Source organism: Paroedura picta, chromosome 5 (assembly GCF_049243985.1).
Source record: "Paroedura picta isolate Pp20150507F chromosome 5, Ppicta_v3.0, whole genome shotgun sequence".
Taxonomy (NCBI): Eukaryota; Metazoa; Chordata; class Lepidosauria; order Squamata; family Gekkonidae; genus Paroedura; species Paroedura picta.
In genome coordinates, this window is record NC_135373.1 from 16,596,977 (window position 1) to 16,617,357 (window position 20,381).

The 20,381-nt window shown below is 50.6% G+C and overlaps 1 protein-coding gene across 1 annotated transcript; it reads right to left on the reverse strand.

The window, feature by feature from the left end:
• Nucleotides 1-2,933: 2,933 nt before the first annotated feature.
• LOC143837158 (cytochrome P450 2G1-like) lies at nucleotides 2,934-18,357 on the reverse strand. Its single transcript, XM_077336685.1, has 9 exons — nucleotides 18,163-18,357; nucleotides 16,300-16,462; nucleotides 15,713-15,862; nucleotides 15,462-15,622; nucleotides 12,615-12,791; nucleotides 11,515-11,656; nucleotides 7,613-7,800; nucleotides 5,089-5,230; nucleotides 2,934-3,456 (listed from the first exon to the last, which is right to left on the reverse strand). Exons 1-9 carry the CDS (start codon nucleotides 18,343-18,345, stop codon nucleotides 3,275-3,277), a joined length of 1,488 nt encoding a protein of 495 aa, XP_077192800.1. The 5' UTR covers nucleotides 18,346-18,357; the 3' UTR covers nucleotides 2,934-3,274.
• Nucleotides 18,358-20,381: the final 2,024 nt, after the last annotated feature.

The following is a 20,381-nucleotide window of genomic DNA, read 5'->3' on the forward strand; positions in this document are numbered from 1 at the left end:
TCAAACACCACCTGCTAGCTGGATGGGTCTCTCTGTTGCAACAAATTAACACAGATACGTTGCAACGTGTGTGTGTGTGTGTGTGTGTGTGTGTGTGTGTGTGTGTTTTTTAAACCTTCCTTAAAGGGAAAGGGGCTATTTGGGAGCATGCTAACGGCCGCCCATTGGCTGATTGACGGTCAGGGGTGGGACAAAGCTCAGCAATAGCGCTTCCTGGCTAGCGATTTTTGCCGAGACCGGAAGCCTGTGGGAAACGATAGAAATGCAACTGGATTCCACTACAAAGGCAGGTATGCATAATGACGAATTCCACTATTTAAAATGGCATTCGCTGGCAGGGGCTCATGGGAATTGTAGTCCATGGACATCTGGAGGGCCGCAGTTTGACTACCCCTGCTCTGGATGACTTGGGGCCATTCCGCACCGGGATCCATGTTGCAAATTGTTTGCGGAACAAAAAATCGCCATTTTAAATTGTGGAATTCGTCATTATGCATACCTGCCTTTGTAGTGGAATGCAGTTGCGTTTCTATCATTTCCCACAGGCTTCCGGTCTCGGCAAAAATCGCTAGCCAGGAAGCGCTATTGCTGAGCTTTGTCCCACCCCTGGCTGTCAAGCAGCCAATGGGCCGTCAAGCAGCCATTCGCTGGCAGGGGCTCATAGGAATTGTAGTCCATGGACATCTGGAGGGCCGCAGTTTGACTACCCCTGGTCCAGAGCAAATGTGTGTTGCTGTTTAGCCAGTGTGTTACCTAGGAGGCACCAACCCAGCCTGTTGTGTGACAGCTGCTGAATTTCACCTCACCGAGTTAAGGCTTTTGCTCACCACCAGGTGGCCCTCGGGCCAAGAGCGAGGAGCCTGAAGCAGGATGCAGCTGGGCACCGTCAAGCACGCCTGGAGCCTCTAGGCTCAAAGATCCCGCCAATTTAGAATTGTTTTATTCTGGGTTTTGTTAGCACAGCGTTGAGCTGAAAGAGAGAGCCAGCTTCCTAAAACCTTGGCATCTATACAGCATCTGTCATGACATAAAATGTTTACAACTATGAGGGAAACACATCTCATTTTCCCAAGTAAATTCAAGCTGGGAGGATTGATCTGAGACTCCTTTTTCTCCCCAGTTTGTCTAATGCCTTCGTGACCTGCTAATACAGAGATCAGGTTCTTCCCCTCTCCCCGCTGCCTCTCCCTTCCAAACTCCCTTTATGTGGTGGAATGCAGATTCAAATCTGTTCAAGGTGGGTCACCTTTTTGGTCTGAAGCAGCAGAACAAAGCTTGAGCCCAGGGGCACCTTGAAGACCCACGACATTTTATCCAAGGTACAAGATTTTGTGTGTATGCAAAAAGTTTGGATAAAGCTTTGTGGGTCTTCAAGGTGCCCCTGGGCTCAAGATTTGTTCTGATTCTGCACTGAGCAGGGGGGAGGTGGACTAGATGGCCTGTATGCCCCCTTCCCACTCTAGGATTCTAGGATTCATGAAGGAGAGAAACCAGAGAAGGAGCATTTGTACTACCAAGGAGCCAATGTTGGTTACTGAAGTCACAGTCTAAACCCGGTTGAAGTAACCACAGCTTTCAGCTTCATGTGCAAAAATGACCTTTTAGATACTTGTAACTTCCTCTAGAAATGCATCCAGAAGCACCTTAGAGATGGATTTTTTTTTGGGGGGGGGAGCTTTTGAGAGATGGCTCCTTTTGTCAGGTGTGTTGGTATCTGATGAAGGGGACTTTGACTCTCAAGAGTACGCTCCCACCGCCCAAGTCTCTAAGGTAGTACTGGGTTCAAATTTGGATGTTCAACTGAAGATCAAGGTGGTTACCCCATGAAACTTCCTCTAGAAAGGAGGCTTAAATATGGATAGAGGAGACAAATTCGGAACAGAGCAACATCACGAGGAAAAGGGCCCTTGGCTACGTTTCCAGTGCTCAAAGTGAAAGGAGACAGAGACTGTGGTGAATATTCATGTCCAGGCAGGAACAATTAGAAGCCTTGTGAAGGCCAGCAGAAGACCTTTTGCAATGCTCTGTCAGAAATGTACAGCCTCACGGCCTTCCATAGGGAAGATTGACAGGAGCCTGTGGCTTTTCTGAGACTTTTGAAATCCTGACACAGTGTGGTGAGCACAGACCAAAAACGACTGCCACAAAATGACTGCTCCAGGAGGAGGAGGAGCCATCCTCAAAATGACTTCCTTCCAGACAGTAGAGAAAACCATCCCATATTATGATATAACTCTATGTTATTCAGTTCCCAGTTAGGACCTGGGGGTCCCATTGTTTGGCCCTTGTTTGGAGCCTCTCCCCTTGTTTCAGGGCCCTCAGAAACTGAGGGAACTTACCAGGCAGATATGCCCCCACATCAGTCATCCTGAGGGCTGGTAGGCTAGTTTTTTCATAGGGTTGGACGTTTGGGCATCCGAAGGGGCCGCTCACGCCCGATGCAGCCAGCACCGTGGCGTGGGGGGAGGGGGGAGGCACGGGCATCCACCCACGCCTCCCCCCACCCCCATGCCACGGCGCTGGCTGTGTCGGGTTCCAGCGGCTGCTTTGGACATCGAAGCGCCCAACCCTAGTTGCCAGTGAGTGATGGGGAGGGGGTAGGGTTGCCATATACACGTTGGGACATTTCTGGAGATTTGGGGGTGGAGCTAAGGAGGACAGGAACCTCAGTGGGGTACAACACCTCAGACTCCACCTTCCATTTTCTCCAGGGGAACAGATCTTTGTCATCCAGAAGTGAGCTGTAATTCTGGGGGATCCCCAAGCCCCACCTGGAGGCTGGCATTCCTAGCATATCTTATGCAGACAAGAGTTTGGCCCCCATGAGAGTTTGGGCCTGGGCAGATGGAGCGGAGAATTAAAACTGTCCAGCCAGATGAGACTCCTGGTCCCTCTTGTCCAACATCCTGACTCCAGCAATGGTTGCCTCCAGATTCAGATTCAAACTTTATTACAGTCGTTCAGACCAAGTTATATGAAGCTAATACATAAAAGACCAAAAGAATATGGTCATTTAATATAATACAATTTAAAACAGATCACAAAATAGAACTTAAAATGATGCTACTTTCTTGCCTCCAAGAAACCTACAAGCAGGGCCAGGCAGAAGGAAGCCACACCGCTGGGGGAGCCTGCTTGTCACACAACCCCCAGCGGTGACATGCCGGCATCTACTTGGGAAGCAGCTTGGGGAGACAGGTGCCAGGGTAGGAGCAAAGAGCAGGCCACAAAGACATACAGGGCTCTCTCCCTCCCTGCCCTGAGCACTGAGGGATTAGCGAGGGACCAAGCACAGCTGGTATGTGGGAGGAATGTTCCCGAAGCCGCTCACTCTTGGACTGATGTCGATGTCCTTGGGGTCCATCAGGGGCTTCAGTGAGAAGTTCTGCAGGATGGTGGTGAAGTAGAGGAAGAGCTCCATGCGGGCCATGGCCTCCCCCAGGCAGACCCGTTTCCCTGGCAGGAAGGAAGGACAGTGGCGTGAGTGAAGCCTGGTGTGGAACGGGGTTTGCAGCCCCAGTTTGGCCCAAGTGGATCTCAGCTCTGGATTGAGTGGGCAGCCTCCAGCTTTTCTCTCTGCTTGGGAGAGATTGGGTTGGAACCCATCTGCTAGCAGAGGCACTTCCTTTCAAGACACACTCGTCTTGCATGAACAGATTGCTACTTCCCCTTCCGTAACATGCCTCTGTGTTAGCACGACAACACCAACCAACAATTCCCACTCCCATCACCCAGAGTTATCCACCCATCATGTTTGCAGCCCATCCAATGCCAGTTGCACAGAGTCGTGTGAGGAACATCAGAAGAGCCCTGCTGGATCAGACCAGGGAGGGTCCATCTAGCCCAACATCCCATCTCACACAGGGGACAGCCATTTCCTCTGGAGGGCCAACATCAGGGTAGAGAGGCTGAGGCCTTCATAAGAACATCAGGAGGTCTCTACTGCATCAGATCACTGAGGGTCCATCTAGTCCAACATCCCATCTCACACAGTGGCTGACCTGGTAGGCCAACAACAGGATATAGAGGTTCTTAAGAACCTTAGAAGAGCCTTGCTGGATTGAGGGTTCATCAAGTCCAGCCTCCAGTCTCCAGTCCACAGGGGCCAACCAGTTCCTCTGGAGGGCCAACAATAGGGCATAGGTGCCAAGGCCTTCATAAGAACATCAGAAGATCCCTGCTGAATCAGACTACTGAGGGTCCATCCAGTCCAGCTGCATGTCTCACCCAGTTCCTCTGATGGGCCTACAACAGGGCCCTGGAGCCAAGGCTTCCCTTCCTGTTGCCTCCTGGCTCTGGGATTCAAAGGTTGACTGCCTCTGAACATGGAGGTTCCCAGGAACAGAACGTGGGGACAGCAGCTCCGAAGCCATTCTGTGCACTCCATGTGGGTTCCCAGCTTCCAAAGGGAGCTGATAACCAAACCTCCCTCCTCAAGGGAACCAGCCAAGGAAGTCCATCATCGCTGTCGGGAGGGAAGCAGTGCTTCTAGAACAGGGGTAATCAAACTGCGGCCCTCCAGATGTCCATGGACTACAATTCCCATGAGCCCCTGCCAGCGAACTGCCCCTTGCCAGGGGCAGTTTGACTACCCCTGTTCTAGAAACTGCTGGTTAAAGGATTAAATCCCATCTAACCTGCAGGCAAAATGCTGCTGTGTTCAATTCTGGGGTAGGCCCTTCCCTTTGGCAGCTTGTCTGTCATGTGATGGCTGCTCAGCTGCAGCTGGACTTTAGCTTTTGGATGACCTCCCATCTTGAGGGGGTGGACAGCCTCCTTGCTGGGCTCCCAGCCTGCTTCTGCTGACCTCTCCTAGGTGCTGACCGGCCAAAAGTCAGATTCCATGGCCAGGGAGGAGTTTGAACCCTGGCCTCTCTGGGTCATTGACATTCGACCCACCACATTTGCAGACTATATTCCAAGTGAAAGTCCGGGCAGAGGAAGGCCCCAGCCTCTGAATGTTGTTCAGGGAGCACTTCCAGACCTCTAGCTTCATCTGTGCGGAATTAGTCTGTCTTGTCAGCCAGCTGGCCATGTGCTCTGAGAGCTGGGATACCAAGCAGCCAGGAGTGGAAATGAGAAGTCTACCTGAGGAGAAGGGTACGAAAGCATCGTTCTTCTTAAAGCGGCCCTGCTCGTCCATGAAGTGCTCGGGGTAGAATTTCTCAGGGTGGCTGAAATATTTGGGGTCACGCAAGACAGATCCTAAGAGAGGAAAGACATCCGTGCCCTGGAAAACATGGGGGAGGGAACAGAACAGAATAAGAGCCCTGCTGGATTAGGGCAAAAGTCCATGATTTTGTTCACAGCATAGTAGAGAGGTCAGCCTCCAGACAGGGCCTGGAGATCCCCTGCTATGACAGAGGTTTGTTACCCTGCAGAAAATGAGTAATTGCTTTGTACCCTGCTGAAACCCCTCCCCTCGCCAAACCCCACCCTCCCCAGGCTCCACCCACAAATTCCGCAGGTATTTCCAAACTCAGAGCCAGCAACTCTACAGTGTGGTCAACCAGCTGCTTCTAAGGAGTCAACAAGCAGAACTTCTCTAGAACTCCGAGAAGGGTATTGAGCGCCATCCAAGGTTGCCAGCTCCAGGTAGTGGCTGGAGATCTCCTGGGATTACAGTTGATCTCTGGGCATCAGAAATCAGTTCCCCTGGAGAAAATGGCTATATTGGAAGGTTATAGGATTGTGCCCCACAGATGTCATTTCCCTCCCCTCCTCAAGCTCCACCTCTAACATTTCCAGGTATTTCCCCACCCAGAGCTGGCATTGCGAGGGCTCCCACACTAAGGTCGCTGTTCTATGACTCTCCCCTCCACTCAGCTTCCATGAAATGAAACATTCTGGTAGAAACATGGAAGGTCAGGGTTTCTGAAGGGATCATGAAGACTTTGAGGCAAGAGTGTTGTAGCTTACAAACGATTTGCCTCATAGAAGAAAAGCAATGGGTGTTCTTAGCAGGAGAAAGAGGTCAGGATCTCTGAAAAGTGGATCCAGTTGGGGGGCGGGTGTCTCCCATCATCAGGTCCTGCCCCTGATCAACTGGCCAGCAGGTGGACTCATCAGTGGAAAGGCCTTGAACACAGGAAGTGATGTCATGCCAACAACTTCTGGGTTATGCCCTGTTATTTGTGCAAAAACTCAATGGTAAAACTGGCTTTTAACATAAAAGTTTTTGCCCAAATAACAGAACATAGCCCAGAAGTTGCTGGTGTGATAATGTCGCTTTCTATTTACAAGAGGTATCCGAGTATGGCGCTCTTCTCCTTCTTCACCTCCAGCCCTCTGTTGCCATTCCCATTATCAGCATAACAAACCTCTCCATTTTGGACACCCCTCAAAGGCCAGTCATAGGGAATGGCAGCCAAGAACAGAAAGAGAGAAAGTAGAGCAAAGCAAGGGGAGGGATGGAGCACGCAAGGCGAAAAGAGAAAAGGTGTGCAGAGTGAACAAGGACAAAGGGAAGGTGCAAACCTGCCAAAGGGTAAGGACAAGGATTAAAGGATGAGTTTGGAAGTCAAGCAACTGGAAGATGCCAGGAGTTCCTCAGGCAGGTTCCCAGGCGCCTGCAGTTTCTTTCCCCTTCCTTCATGCCTCCCCCGCCAGCTGTCAAGTGTTTGTCCCTTTTCTTATTTGGAAAACGTCCATGCTGCCTCTGCAGAGACCTGCTTCAGCAGGCTTCCAAGTAAAACAGTAAAGCAAAACCATTGAAAACAAGCCAAGACATAAAACAGCATTAAAACAAAAAATAAGTTGGCTGAAAGGCTGGAGAGCAGGGAGGACTAAACTGGGGCTCTCCAGATGCTCTCCCTGGCTCATGGGGATTGTAGTCCATAAACATCTGGAGAGCCACAGTTTAGCCACCCCTGCCGTACAAGGAATTGTGCTCAGGCCGGACCTAGAATGGCTGAACAAGAGGAAAAAAACGTTTGCTAAAAGAATAGGAACGTTTTCAGGGGTCCCCAGTCCTATTTGAGCCTGCGGGCACCTTGGAGAGGCAGTCACAAAAGGACTGCTGCAAAATGGCTGCCATCTTCTCTTGTAAAGATGAAGCCTTCTCTTTGTCTCTTGTGGCCCTTCCTTGCCTACCCAGGGAAATGATGATCACCACTGAGGGATGGAAGGTGAATTTCCTCCAGGCCTGGCTGGATTCTGGAGATTTTTAGTGGGGGGATCACTTGGGCATGAAATTGGGGTCACTGTGGGTGGGCAGGTAGTTGTGAGTTCCTGAACTGTGCAGAAACGTGGACAAGATGACCCTGGAGGTCCCTTCCAACTCTATGATCCGATGATTCTAAGCCAACTGCAAAATGGCTGCCGCAGGTTACCTTTAGTCATATTGCAAAGTTCCTTCTGTTCGACTGCCAAAAAAACATTTTAAGAATTTTGGATAGCAAAGTAATTCCACAGTGGCCTCTAGCCCCACATGGCCCTGCCCACTTTCTAAAAACTATTAGTCAATGCCAGGAAATATATTGGCAGGGATCACATTGAGGAATCTGGACTGTTTTGAACTGGACGCCCCAAGGAAGCCTCCGTCTCCCTTCCTGCTAACTTCACTTAGTCAGGTGTACTTGCCTCTGAGACTCCACCCGCACAGATGCCTCACCTTGGGGAGGAAGTACCCCCGGAACTGAGTGTCCCGGATCACAATGTGGGGCACCCCCATGGGGACAATGTCGGTCAGCCGTTGGATCTCATGGATGACGGCGTCTGTGTAGGGCATTTGCATCCTGTCCTCGATGCCCGGGATGCGGTTGTGTCCGATGACATGGTCAATTTCCTGGAGGACTTTAGCTGCCAGGATGTGCAAAAAAAAAAAACCCTTAAGAATGCAAGTTAAATAAACCAAGGAGATGTTCTACCCATCTGATTCTCAGAAATAGTTTCGGGATCTGCCTGTAGATAGTGACTCTGGTCCATAAGAACACTGGGCCCCCAACTCCCCCAAAGCTTAGAAGATATTTCACAGGCCCCTGTGGATGAGAGGACGAGCTCTTCTGTTCCTCAATGTGTTCAGACTAGGAGACGTGTGCTGGTAACTGGGGATTCCGTACTGAGAGGAGTAGAAGCCAAAGTACCCTATATACTCACGTATAAGCCTAGTTTTTCAGCACCTTTTTTCATACTGAAAAAGCCCTCCTCGGCTTATACGCAGGTATATATGGTAACTGAAATAAAAGCCTGCTCCAGCCAGCCATACATTGCATGGCCTTTTGCAAATGTGTACTGTAAGCTGAGCTTGTTCTGGCAGCTTGTAGGACATCAACGGTGTGACCGAAGGACTCTGATCTTTTTTTTCCTTTTGCCTTCACTTCTTCCTCTTCCTAAACACTTCTTCCAAACGATTCTTTTGGTTTCTGTGGGTGAAAAGCGGAGTGCAAAAAACAGCAGCGATTCATCCTCTTGACTTTCCTGTATTTGTTTGGGGGGGGGGCTGGATGGGAGAGCCTGTGAGGATGGAGCATTTCCCAGCTTATATGCGAGTCAATAAGTTTGCCCAGATCTGGTAAAATTAGGTGCCTCAGCTTATATGCGGGTTGGCTTATATGCAAGTATATATGGTATGTTGACCGGACTTGTTGTCTCGAGAAGTATGCTGTCTACCAGACGTGAGAATCAAGAATGTCATGGAAAGGCTGGGAAGACTCATAAAGCCCAGGGACAGATATCCCTTCCTGCTCATTCATGTGGGAAGAAATGACACTGCCTGGTGCAGTGTGGAGCATATGAAGTGAGACTCAATGGCCATGGGGGGGGGGGGAGTGGAGGATTTGGGAGACAGGTTGTGTTTTCATCAGTTCTTCCTGTTAATGGCTGAGGCTTAGGAAGGGAAAGAAAAATAATGCAGATAAATGACTGGCTACATCATTGGGGTAAACAGGTTTGGGGGTTTGGACCATGGATTGCACTTCTGTGATGAGACTCTTCTATGGGGAGATGGTTTGCACCTCACGATGGCGGGGAAAATGTCTTTGCAAAGAGTCTTGCGGATCTGGTGAGGAGGGCTTACAATGAGGTCCAATGGGGGAACAAGACGTACATTCAAAGCCCAGTTTGATGATAATAACTGTAGATGGGAAGCTGGCAGATTTAAGGGGGATGACACATATGCAGGCAACAACTTACAGGAATGTTCAAAAACTAAAAACCTGGAGTACTCATATGAAAGATTGCAATATCTCTTTACTAATGCATTGAATATGGGAAACCAGCAGGAAGAAGTAGAAGTCCTAATAAAGGAAGGGGACTATGATCTAATAGGCATTATAGAAACCTGGTGGGATAACACAACTGGAATAATAGCTTTGAGGGGTACAACTTATTTAAAAGGGACAGAAAAATAAAGAAGGGGGAAGGAGCAGCATGTTAAGAATGTATATACGTGTGAGGAAATACATGGGTCTGAGCCTGAGAGTTCAGCTGAGAGTTTTGGGGTAAAAATAATAGGAGATAATAATGGTATTATAGTAGAGATCTGCTATAGACCACTAGGCCAGAGAGAGGACTAGGAATAGATGTTCCTAGAACAGATTACCAAGTTTTCTTAGAGACAGGAGCTAGCGGTCATGGGAGTTTTCATTTACCCAGCTATCTGTTGGAAGTCCAGCTCTGCTAAAAATGAAAAGTCCAATAAATTCTTGACTTGTCTTGCAGACCAGTGGTCCCCAACCTTTTTATCACCGGGGACCGGTCAATGCTTGGCAATTTTACTGAGGCCCGGGGGGGGCAGTCTTTTGCCGAGGGATGCCGCTGCTGCCTGAGCCCCTGCTCCGCTTGCTTTCCCGCCAGTGCCCCTGACTTTCTGCCGCCTGCTGGGGGGTGCTGCCAGCAGCAGCAGTGCCACGCCGAGGGGGATCCTCAGCCATGGCGGCCGCTGGAGAGCATCAAAGGTGAGCCGGCGGCAGAGTGGCAGGGCCGCGGCCCGGTACTGACTGATCCATGGACTGGTACCGGTCCCTGGACTGGGGTGGGGGACCACTGTTGCAGACAACTTCATTTCCCAGAAAGTGGAAGGGACAGCCAGGGAGTCTGCTGTTTTAGGTTTGATTCTCAGCAATAGAGAAGAACTGGTTGACAAGGTAAAAGGTGTGGATGTGCTTGGTAGCAGTGATCATGTGATTTTGAACTTTATGGTCTTGGGGATGAGAAAAGCTGTACGCAGTCACACATACAGGCTGGACTTCAGGAGAGCAAATTTTAGCAAACTTAACACATAAAGTTATGTTTGGTAGAATCCCATGGTCAGAAAAGGAGATGGAAGTCCAAGAAGGTTGGGAGTTTCTCAAAAGTGAAATGCTGAAGGCAAAATCACAGACAATTCCCTTGAGAAGGAAAACTGGGAGGGATCTAAAGAAAGCAGGGGGGCTCCATCAGCAGCTTTCAAAGGAACTGAGTAATAAAAAAGACTCATTTAGGAAATGGAAGAAGAAGAAGAAGAAGAAGAAGAAGAAGAAGAAGAAGAAGAAGAAGAAGAAGAAGAAGAAGAAGAGTTGGTTCTTATATGCCACTTTTCTTGACCAGAAGGAGTCTCCAAGCGGCTGACATTCGCCTTCCCTTCCTCTCCCCACAACAGACACCCTTTGAGGTAGGTGAGGCTGAGAGAGCCCTGATATTACTGAAGAAGAGAGTTGGTTCTTATATGCCACTTTTCCCTACCTGAAGGACTCTCAAAGTGAATTACAGTCACCTTCCCTTTCCTCTCCCCACAGCAGACACCCTGTGTGGGAGGTGAGGCTGAGAGAGCCCTGATATTCCTGCTCGGTCAGAGCAGCTTTCTCAGTGCTGTGTTGAGCCCAAAGTCACCCAGCTGGCTGCATGTGGGGGAGAACATATTCGAACCCTGCAATGCCAGATCAGAAGTCCACGCTCCTAACCACTACACCAAACACTACACTACACCAACTGGAAAGAGAACCTTATAGCCAAGGAGGAATGTAAACAAATAACCAATGTTTGTAGGGAGAGTGTTAGAAAAGCTAGAGCTCAGTATGAACTTAGGCTAACAAGAAATGCTAAAAACAATTTTAAAGGGTTCTTTAGTTATATTCAAAGTAAGAAAAAGAATGGGAACATGCTAGGACCATTGCGGGGACAAGTAAGTGACATTGTAACAGGTGATGAAGAGAGGGCGGGACTGCTTAATCCAGTGTTTGTCTCTTGTGGCCCTTCACTGCATTCGCAAGGAATTGCTGATCGCCACTGTGGGATGGTAGGTGAATTTCCTCCAGGCCAGGCTGGATTCTGGAGATTTTTGATGGGAGGAATCACTTGGGCATGAAATTGGGGTCACTGTGGGTGGGCAGGTAGTTGTGAGTTCCTGTATTGTGCAGGGAGTCGGACTGGATGACCCTGCAGGTCCCTTCCTATTGTATGAACACAAGGAAAAGTACTTTTCCAGGCACAGGGCTGTAAGCAGATAGCTCAGGTCAAGAGGTCAAGAATCTGGCTCAAGAAAGCATCTGGCCCGCATCTTACTTGCTTTAATTCTCCCTGTTTTTGCTCTCCTACCTTCCACTTCTGGGTACTTCATTAGGAAAAGGAATCCATATCTCAGGGTGGAGCTGACCGTCTCTGTCCCAGCAAAGAATAAGTTGAGGGTGGTGAGGATCAAATTCTTCAAGTTGAATTCGCTGGAAGGGTTTTCCTTTTCCTTTGGGGGAATCAAAGGAAATGGTGGTCATAAATAACCAAGCGGGGGAAAGAGAGGAAACCAGTGAAAAAAGTATTCAGTTTTGCATAGGAAGCTGAAGCTGGACACCTGGACATTAATTCATAATTGACAGCTGCCAGAATCTCCCTCAGATCAAAGACTAGAGGTATCCGTCTGTTGTTTGTCTGTTCAAAACAAGGTCGATTTATAAGACGGGGGGAGAGAGAGGCTGAACTGTCTTGGGCTCTGGTAAGAATTTTCTAATGCAGCCATTCCGCAGTGCCCAGTGATACAGAAAGGTGCTGCATTGTGCTCATCCCCACATTCTCCTCATTTTGTCGATGGGAATCTGGATCTGAGGAAGTAGAAGAAGAGCTGTTTTTTGGTACCCCGCTATTTACTACCCAGAGGAGTCCCAAAGCAGATTGCAAACACCTTTCCCATCCTAAAAACCAACTCCTCTTCTTTTCCTTCCCTTGTGAGGTTGGTGGGGCTGAGAGATTCCTGAAGGAACTACTTGAAAGAACAGCCCGTAGAGAACTGTGACTGGTCCAAGGTCACCCAGCTGGCTGCATGTAGAGGACTGAGGACCCAAACCCAGTTCTCCAGATGAAAAGCTGCCACTTTTAACCACCACACCAAACTGGTTGTCATTGAAAGTATGAAGGATGATGTGGGATCCAAAATGACAGACATCTTTCTTTTTTTAAGGGAAATCCCCAAACTCTCGCCTCCTGGGTTCTAACTTCTTGAACACCTGGGTTGCCCTTTGCTGTGCCTTTCCCAGTTCTGTTTCTTTTTAGGAAAGGGTGTTCAGAAAGGTATGCAGAATTCGAAATGCAGCCATGCCAAAAAGGTCTATACAACGAGGGCTTCTGCTTCCCCCGACCTCTGAAGACATAGCCGAGTGGGCTTCATCCCGGCCGTTCCATGGGTCCCACTGCGTTCGTTCAAATACCTTCTGCATCTGGATGAGGAAGCAGTCGATGAAGTCACGCGGGTTGTTAGGATCCAGCGTTGCTTGGTTGCTCTTGACTTTCTCGGCAATGAAGTCCTTCAGATCCTCAATGAGATAGTAGATGCGGTTGTGTCTCCCGGGCAAGTACTGCATGATGCCGGAGTACATATCGTAGAGCTGGGCAAAAGGGGGAAGAGGCTGAGCCGCAGGCCTTGCAAGGTCCACCCAGTAAAGGTGGCCACCCAAAGAGGTTTTTTTTTGGGGGGGGGGGAGAAAGTTATGAGAAATTGATTAAAGAAAATATGGGTGTTTATTCCAAAGTGCATGAAAGCCCTACTTTAAAATGCAGGCATCTTGAAGTGGTACATATTTGGGCTAAGAAGTCCTGAATCTATGCAACATGATAAAAGCCAGCATTGCTTAGAATAAGTCAATTCCATATCTCTAGGTTAAGAGCCCTGAACTAATAAAACAGGGCCAACAAGTTTTATTTTATTTTATTTATTTATTGACCAGCACTCCCAGACCAAGCTGCCTTGTGGCATACAATAAAACCCTGATAAAATAACAATAAAATACAGTTATAAAAGCCCCTGGCAGCGTACTTTCTCTTCATCCCTCCCAACCACCAGTGTTGGCCGAACTACCCACCGCCTACCCTCCCACCCAGCAAGCCTCATGGAAGAGGAGGCACCTCATGCCCTAGGTGTACCAGGCATCCTGAGGAGGGACCCTAGATCTTCCAGGGCCTTGACCGAATGACTGGTGGAAGAGCTTCATCATGCAGGCCCTGTGGAACTGCACCAGCTGTGCCAGGGCCCTCAGCTCTTCTGGGAGCTCAGTCCACCAGGTTGGTGCCAGGACCGAGAAGGCCCTGGCTCTGGTGGAGGCCAGGCACACCTTCGGTGGGCCAGAGACCACCAGCAGATTCAAACCTGCAGAGTGAAGGGCCTTGGGTAGGGCAATGCCTCAGATATGTAGGGGCCCAGACCACAAATGGACTTAAAGGTTAATACCAAAACTTTGAACTTTATCCAGAACATAATTAGCAACCAATGCAGCTGCCTCAGCACTGGCTGGATGTGAGCCCCCCAAGATGACCTAGAGAGGACCCTGGCAGTTGCATTTTGTGGCAACTGTAATTTCCGGGTCAAAGACGAGGGAAGGCCCACGTAGAGTGAATTACAAAAGTCTAGTCTGGAAGTGACCGTTGCATAGATCACTGTAGCCAGGTGCTCCGGAGACAGGTAGGGCTGTAGTAGTCTGGCTTGGCAGAGATGAAAAAATGCCACCTGGGCTACTCTGGTGACCTGCGCCTCCATTAATAGGGAGGCATCAAAGATCACCCCCAGATTCCTGGCCATAGTTACAGCCTCCAACTGCACCCCATGCAGGACTGGGAGGCACATTCCTTCTCTCTGGCCACAGGACCTCCGTCTTGGAGGGGTTGAGTCTCAGGCAGCTCTGCTTAAGCCATCCAGTCGCCTCTTCCAAACATCTGGGAAATGTGTCTGGGAGGGGGGGTCTGGCCAACTGTCCATCAGGAGATAGAGTTGGGTGTCATCTACATATTGGTGTCAACCCAGCCCAAAGCTCCGGGCCAGCTGTGCCAGAGGGCTCATGTCAATGTTAAAAAGCATGGGGGAGAGTATTGTCCCCCATTGAACTTCACAAGGGAGTGCATAGGGGTACAACAACTGTATCCCCCACTGCCACCCTCTGTGTCCAGTTCTCTAGCTTGATAGCCTTGAACCAAATAAAAACAGGACCAAATGTCTTTCTGCCTCCGAGGCCTTTCTCAGTGGTCCAATTGTTCTAAACACGCACCCCATGACACATAAACCTGTGTGGATGCCAAGGCAGATTGATTAAAAGGCCTGGAAATTAATCAGGAATATAATTCTTCCATAATTTACTGCAGGGCGCCAGGTACATATCCCAGAGCTGGACAAAAGAGGGAGGACTGGGAGTTGTAAATCTTGCACGATCCACCCAATAAAATGTCTATGGTTCTGACAGGTTGGCAGTTGTCTATGCATTTTCCCTGTCCAATTACAATTTGCCTTAAACATCTGCAGTCCAAGAGACCATCCTCTCCCCAAAGCTCCTTTGAGGGGCCCAGCTGGAACCAAAACGCCTAGAGAAGAACTGAGGCGCTCTCACGCAATGGGAAGGTCAGGAATGACCAACCAACCTTCCCCAGAGGACAAAGATTCTGTGGCCCTCCAGATGTCCATGGACTACAATTAGCCCCTGCCAGTGAATGCTGTAGAGCATCTGTGAAGGACCCTGTGAAGTCCTGTGAAGGACTCTAGAGAGCATCTGTGAACAACCCTGAGGCAGCATGGCAGGTTCCCAATTTGGGTGTTAGAGCTGAGGGGGGAACTTATTATGGAACATTGCCCTGGAGTTCATCTTCCAGAGCAGCCATTTTCTCAGGAGAACTGATCACTTGTCTGGAGCTCAGCTGTTATTCTGGGAGATCTGGACCATGCACATCCCCCAGAAGTCCCTCTTCCCAATTTACAGTGCTTTGAGGTCCATGATGTAAGAAAGGAGGGGAATAAATGCAGGGAAGGTTTCCTGATGTTACAAAATTTTAAACGTCCTGCCGTAGGCAAGGCTTGCCAACTCTGGGTTAGGATCAATTGGGAGATTTCGGGGCAGAGCCTGAGGGGAGTCAACTTTGGAGAGAGAGTTCAGCCTAAAAACTTCTAAAACAGCCATTTTATCCAGGGCGCTGATCTCAGCTATAAATCTGGAGGATCTCTAGTCCCCACCTGGAAGCTGGCACCACAAGCACCCTGCCTATTTTCGAGCAAGTGGCAGGAAGAAGGTCCTTGCTACCTGAGCCCAAGCGGTGCTCATCTCGATGAATGATTCGTTGATCATGCGCAGGAGGGAGAGGAAGGTCTTGTCTGCGTAGTCAAAGCGGCTGCCGAAGACCACAGAGCTGATGACGTTGGAGACCGTGCGGCTTAGGAAGAACGTGGGGTCAAAGGGCAAACCTTAGGAACAGAAAAAGAGGGCAATTTTGTACATTCTGCCTATCCCTCCTCCCCGCTCCAGAGGTAGGAGCCATGGTGGCCAGCACCCACCTTTGGTTTCCCGGAATTCTTCCATCAAGTACTGAGCCTCTTCCTGGATCCTCTCCTCGATGGACCGTTTCCCCATCCCGAAATTCCTCAGGACAGTGAGAGAAAAGCGGCGCAGTTGCTTCCAGCGTTCCCCATTGGCGAAGGCGACTCCTGGAAGGGAAGGGATGTGAAGTCAACTGGTTTCTTCCTCCACACACAGGATAGATTCAAGTGGGTCGCCATGTTGGTCTGAAGTAGCACAACAAATATTGAGTCCAGGAGCACCTTTAAGACCAACTAAGATTTATTCAAGACGGGAGCTTTCGAGTGCATGCACTCTGTGGTCTTAAAGGTGCTATTGGACTCCATTTTTGTTGTCACTCACAGTATAGTTTGTTAAATTTTCCCATGTTTCACTGGCCGTTCTTCCATCCAAGCCAGGTTTGCCAGCTCTGGGTTGGGAAATACCGGGAGAATTTGGAAGCAGAGCCTGCCCCCTCCAAAGCGAACTGGTCTTTTAAGTCTGGAGATGACTGTAATTCCAGGGGATCTCCAGGTTCCACTGGGATAATAGCAACCCAAGCCCCCAACCAATTCCGCCCACTCACCGAAGCCGTTGAAATTCCGGTCAATGGTGGCCAACTCTCCCCTCCCGCTGAAGTCGTCTGCTTGGTCCACCAGGGCTTCTTTCACCGCATCATGCCCACACAGCACCACCACCCGGCGAGGCCCCAGGTACACGGTGAACACCGACCCGTATTTGTCCCTGAGCTGCAGGAAACATCCAAACACTGTCAGAGTCCTCTGAGACCAACCGGGTATTATGCAAGGGATACACTTTCATGCGCGTGCAAACTTCTTCAGAGACAATGCAACGGGAAATACCAGTCCATGCATACAGGTAAGAAGAGTGCAAAACGGTAAATGCACCCGTGGGTGAGCATAATAAGCTGCCCTGCATCTAAGTCAGGCCAACGATCCATGCGTCTCCATACTGTCAATGCTCAGTGGCTCTCCAGGGTCCTGAAGGGGTCTTTCCCACTCTCCCACCACGGAGGGGAGAAAGGTTTGAAACTGAACCTTCTGCCTGCAGAGGAGGAAGAGTCATGCCCTTCCTAGACCTTAGATCAGGGGTAGTCAAACTGCGGCCCTCCAGATGTCCATGGACTACAATTCCCAGAAGCCCCTGCCAGCAAATGCTGGCAGGGGCTTCTGGGAATTGTAGTCCATGGACATCTGGAGGGCCGCAGTTTGACTACCCTTGCCTTAGATCAGTGGTCCCCAACCTGCGGGCCGCGGCCCGGTGCCGGGCCGCGAAGGCCATGGCGCCGGGCCGCGGCTCCCTCTCCCCGCCCCTCCCCCCCCCGCAGTAAAAAACTTCCCAGGCCGCAAGCTTGCGGCCGGGAAGCTTCTTACTGCGGAAGGGCGGGGAGAGGGAATCGGGGCCGGGCCGCGCCCGTGCGGGTGCGGCTCACGGGCGCGGCCCGGGCGCGGCACGATGTGCGGGCGCGGCTCGCGGGCGCGGCCCGATGCAGGGGTGCGGCCCGCGGCCCGTTGTGCGGGCACGGCTCGTGGGGCGCGCGGCCCGCGGGTGCGGCCCGATGCACGGGCGCGGCCCGCGGGCGCGGCCGATGCGTGGGCGTGGCCCGCGCGGGCCGCGGGCCGCGCCCCAATGCCCTGCCGGTCCCCAACCTCAGAAAGGTTGGGGACCAGTGCCTTAGATTCTAGAGTTGTATTCGGAAATTTTTGAAGACAGGAATTTTTAGATACTAAAGACTTCCTTGAATCATCATCATCATCATCATCATCATCATCATCATTCAATTTATTGCCCGCCACTCCCAAACTCGCCTTGTGGCGGATTAAAAATGTGTCCAAAAAAGTACCCAATATGAACCCAATAAATGGACTATAGAACACCACAGAAACAGTATGGCAAAATCACCTCCTCAACTTCCCCCACCACCCCAATCCCTAACTCAAGGGGGAAGAAAAGAGGGTCAGATTGACATTGACCGCTTTGGGGGGGCCACATTGGTCTTCCTTGCTGCCCCCAGCCTCAGCCATAGACCTGGCAGAAGAGCTCTATTTTGCAGGCCCTGCGGAACACCAAAAGCTCCCTCAGGGCCCACAGCTCACCCGGGAGCTCATTCCACCAGGTCGGGACCAGAATCAAGAAGTCCCTGGCCCTGGTCAAGGCCAGGCGAGCTTCCTTGGGGCCGAGAACGATCAATAAATTATCACCCACAGAGTATAAGACTCTGCAAGGGGCATAGGGCGATAGGCTGTCCCTCGGGTATGTGGGTCCCAGATCGCGTAAAGCCTTAAAGGTTAGAACCAAAACCTTGAACCGGATCCAGACAGCAACTGGTAACCACTGCAACTGCCTCAGCACAGGCTGGATATGGACCGAGAGTGCATCCCAGTCTCATTTCTCCCGAGAGGGCTGTGCCAACAAGGGCCCAACTCACCGCCATGAAAGACTTGAAGGTCTCCGCTGTGCTCACTTGCAGCAAGTTGCCAATGAAGGGCAGAGGGGTTGGCCCTGGGGGCAGCTTCCCCTCCTTGTGCATTCTCTTCCAGGCTGCGATGATGACCAGGCATGAGAGGCAAAGGCCCAGGAAAAGGGTCAGCAGCACCCCTCCGAGCTCCATGGTGCCCCGGCTCCAAACACAGCCGGACGCCTCGCCTAACCCACTATATGTAGCCTGCCCTGTAAGTGAAACCGGACTATCCTGCCAGGGATTGTCTACACCAGGAAATCAAGATTTGGTTTCAGTGCAATAGATTTGTTGGGGGGTGGGGCCCACATCAAGGCCAGGCTGGATGGGTAGCCCTCTTGGGTGGGCTGTTCCTGGGGAGGGTTTCAGGCAGAGGGGGTCTCACTGTGGTTTAATAGATTCACTCGGAGGTGGCTACTCTAAAGGATAAAGTGGATTTTTTCCCTTCTAGGTCTTCAGTCCCCAACATGTAACCATGTCCCACCAGGAATCTTTGCTGTTGGATTCAAATGTAAGCATATTTTGTGATCGGCCTGTGGTTTACGTAATAGTCCCATTGTACTTATTCTTCCGACCAGTTCCAGTTGGAAAGGCCGGCTATACATGAAAATACGTCAAAAAATAAATTCTGTGGTGCTGGGCATGTTGGAAGGATGTGGAGTCTTTTTGCCTGAACTGTTTTGAGGCAGTCCCAGCCCACAGCCCTGGCTCAAAACACCAAGGGTGCCCTCAGGCTCAAAAAAGGGTGGGGACATCAGAGAAGCCATGTAGGATCAGGCCAGCAGCCCATCCAGTCCAACACTCCATGCAACACAGTGGCCAAAACCCAGGAGCCATCAGGCAGTCCAGCCCGCAGGGCCAGAACTCCAGAAGCCCTACCATTTCCCTCCCACAAACATCAAGGAGGCACGACATACCTGCCCCAGACATAAGAATGCAAAAGAAGCCCTGTTGGATCAGGCCAATGGCCCACCCAGTCCAACACTCTGTCACACCATGGCCAAAACTCCAGGGGCCATCAGGAGGCCCACCAGTGGGGCCAGAAGGCCTTTCTACTGTTGCCCCCACAAACACCAAGAGGATAAAGCATCCCTGCTCCAGATATACGAACATAAGAGAAGCCATGTTGGATCAGGTCAATGGCCTATCCAATCCAACACTCTGTGCCATAGAGTGGCCAAAACCCAGGGGACATCAGGAGGCACACCAGCAAGTCCAGGACTCCAGAAGCCCTCCTACTGTTGCCCCCCCAACACAACAAGACAACAGAGTTTCTCCGCCCCAGACAGAACATTCCACCTATATCTTGTGGGCATCTACTCCGTATGTTCATCCAGTCCCCTCATGGAGCTGTTGATGCTTGTGGCTGCCACCACTTACTGTGGCAGGGAATTCCATGGGTTCATGACTTTTGGGAGGAATGACTTTCCTCCATTGCCTCCAGCCACACAGCGCTCCCTTCTTTCTTGCCGCCTTAGGAAACAACCCTGGAGGTTTCCCACACATTGGGCATTATCGTGTGAAGCCTGCTGTATGGCAAAGTGTGAGAAATAATTGTGACCCATCCGCACTCCACCCCTCTTGAGCTGTCTCGAATGTTTCTGGGCTCTTTTCGTGTACCTTGCACTCCTCGCACACCGCCAGAAACACGAGAAGAGAGAGCAAGGCGCTTTTGTTGCCCTTTGGCCTGCCTACCACTGTCACCAGCCAATCCCCTCCTGACATGGCTGACTGACATGTGAACTTCCGGCGACCGCCAAAACTTCTTTTAAAACAGACTTATTCATGCAAATGCCTATCCTAGTACTCATAGAGGCACAGACAATCATAGACGAGGCGGTTCTCTATTTCGTCCCGGGAAAAGGAAGGCGAGGGTGAGGGCGGGACATTGGAGGTGGAGGTAGCGTTTCTTTGCTTCCACACATTTCTTGTGCTAGCGGCCTGCTCATGGTCTGCCGGTCGCTAGCATTTTTTAGGTTGGTAGATCCACTTTTGGGGATTCACCAATTCACGCTTCAAAACGGCAGATGTAGTGAGCAGTTCGCTGGCTGGACGTGGGAGGTTGGCGGCATCACGTGGAGTGGCCGGAATAGAGCGTCTTCACAAGGTAAGCATGATGCTAAATTTATGGCATGGGATATACTTTTTTAAAATGACGGGACTTTGGGAGTCCTCCTGGTGGTTCGCTA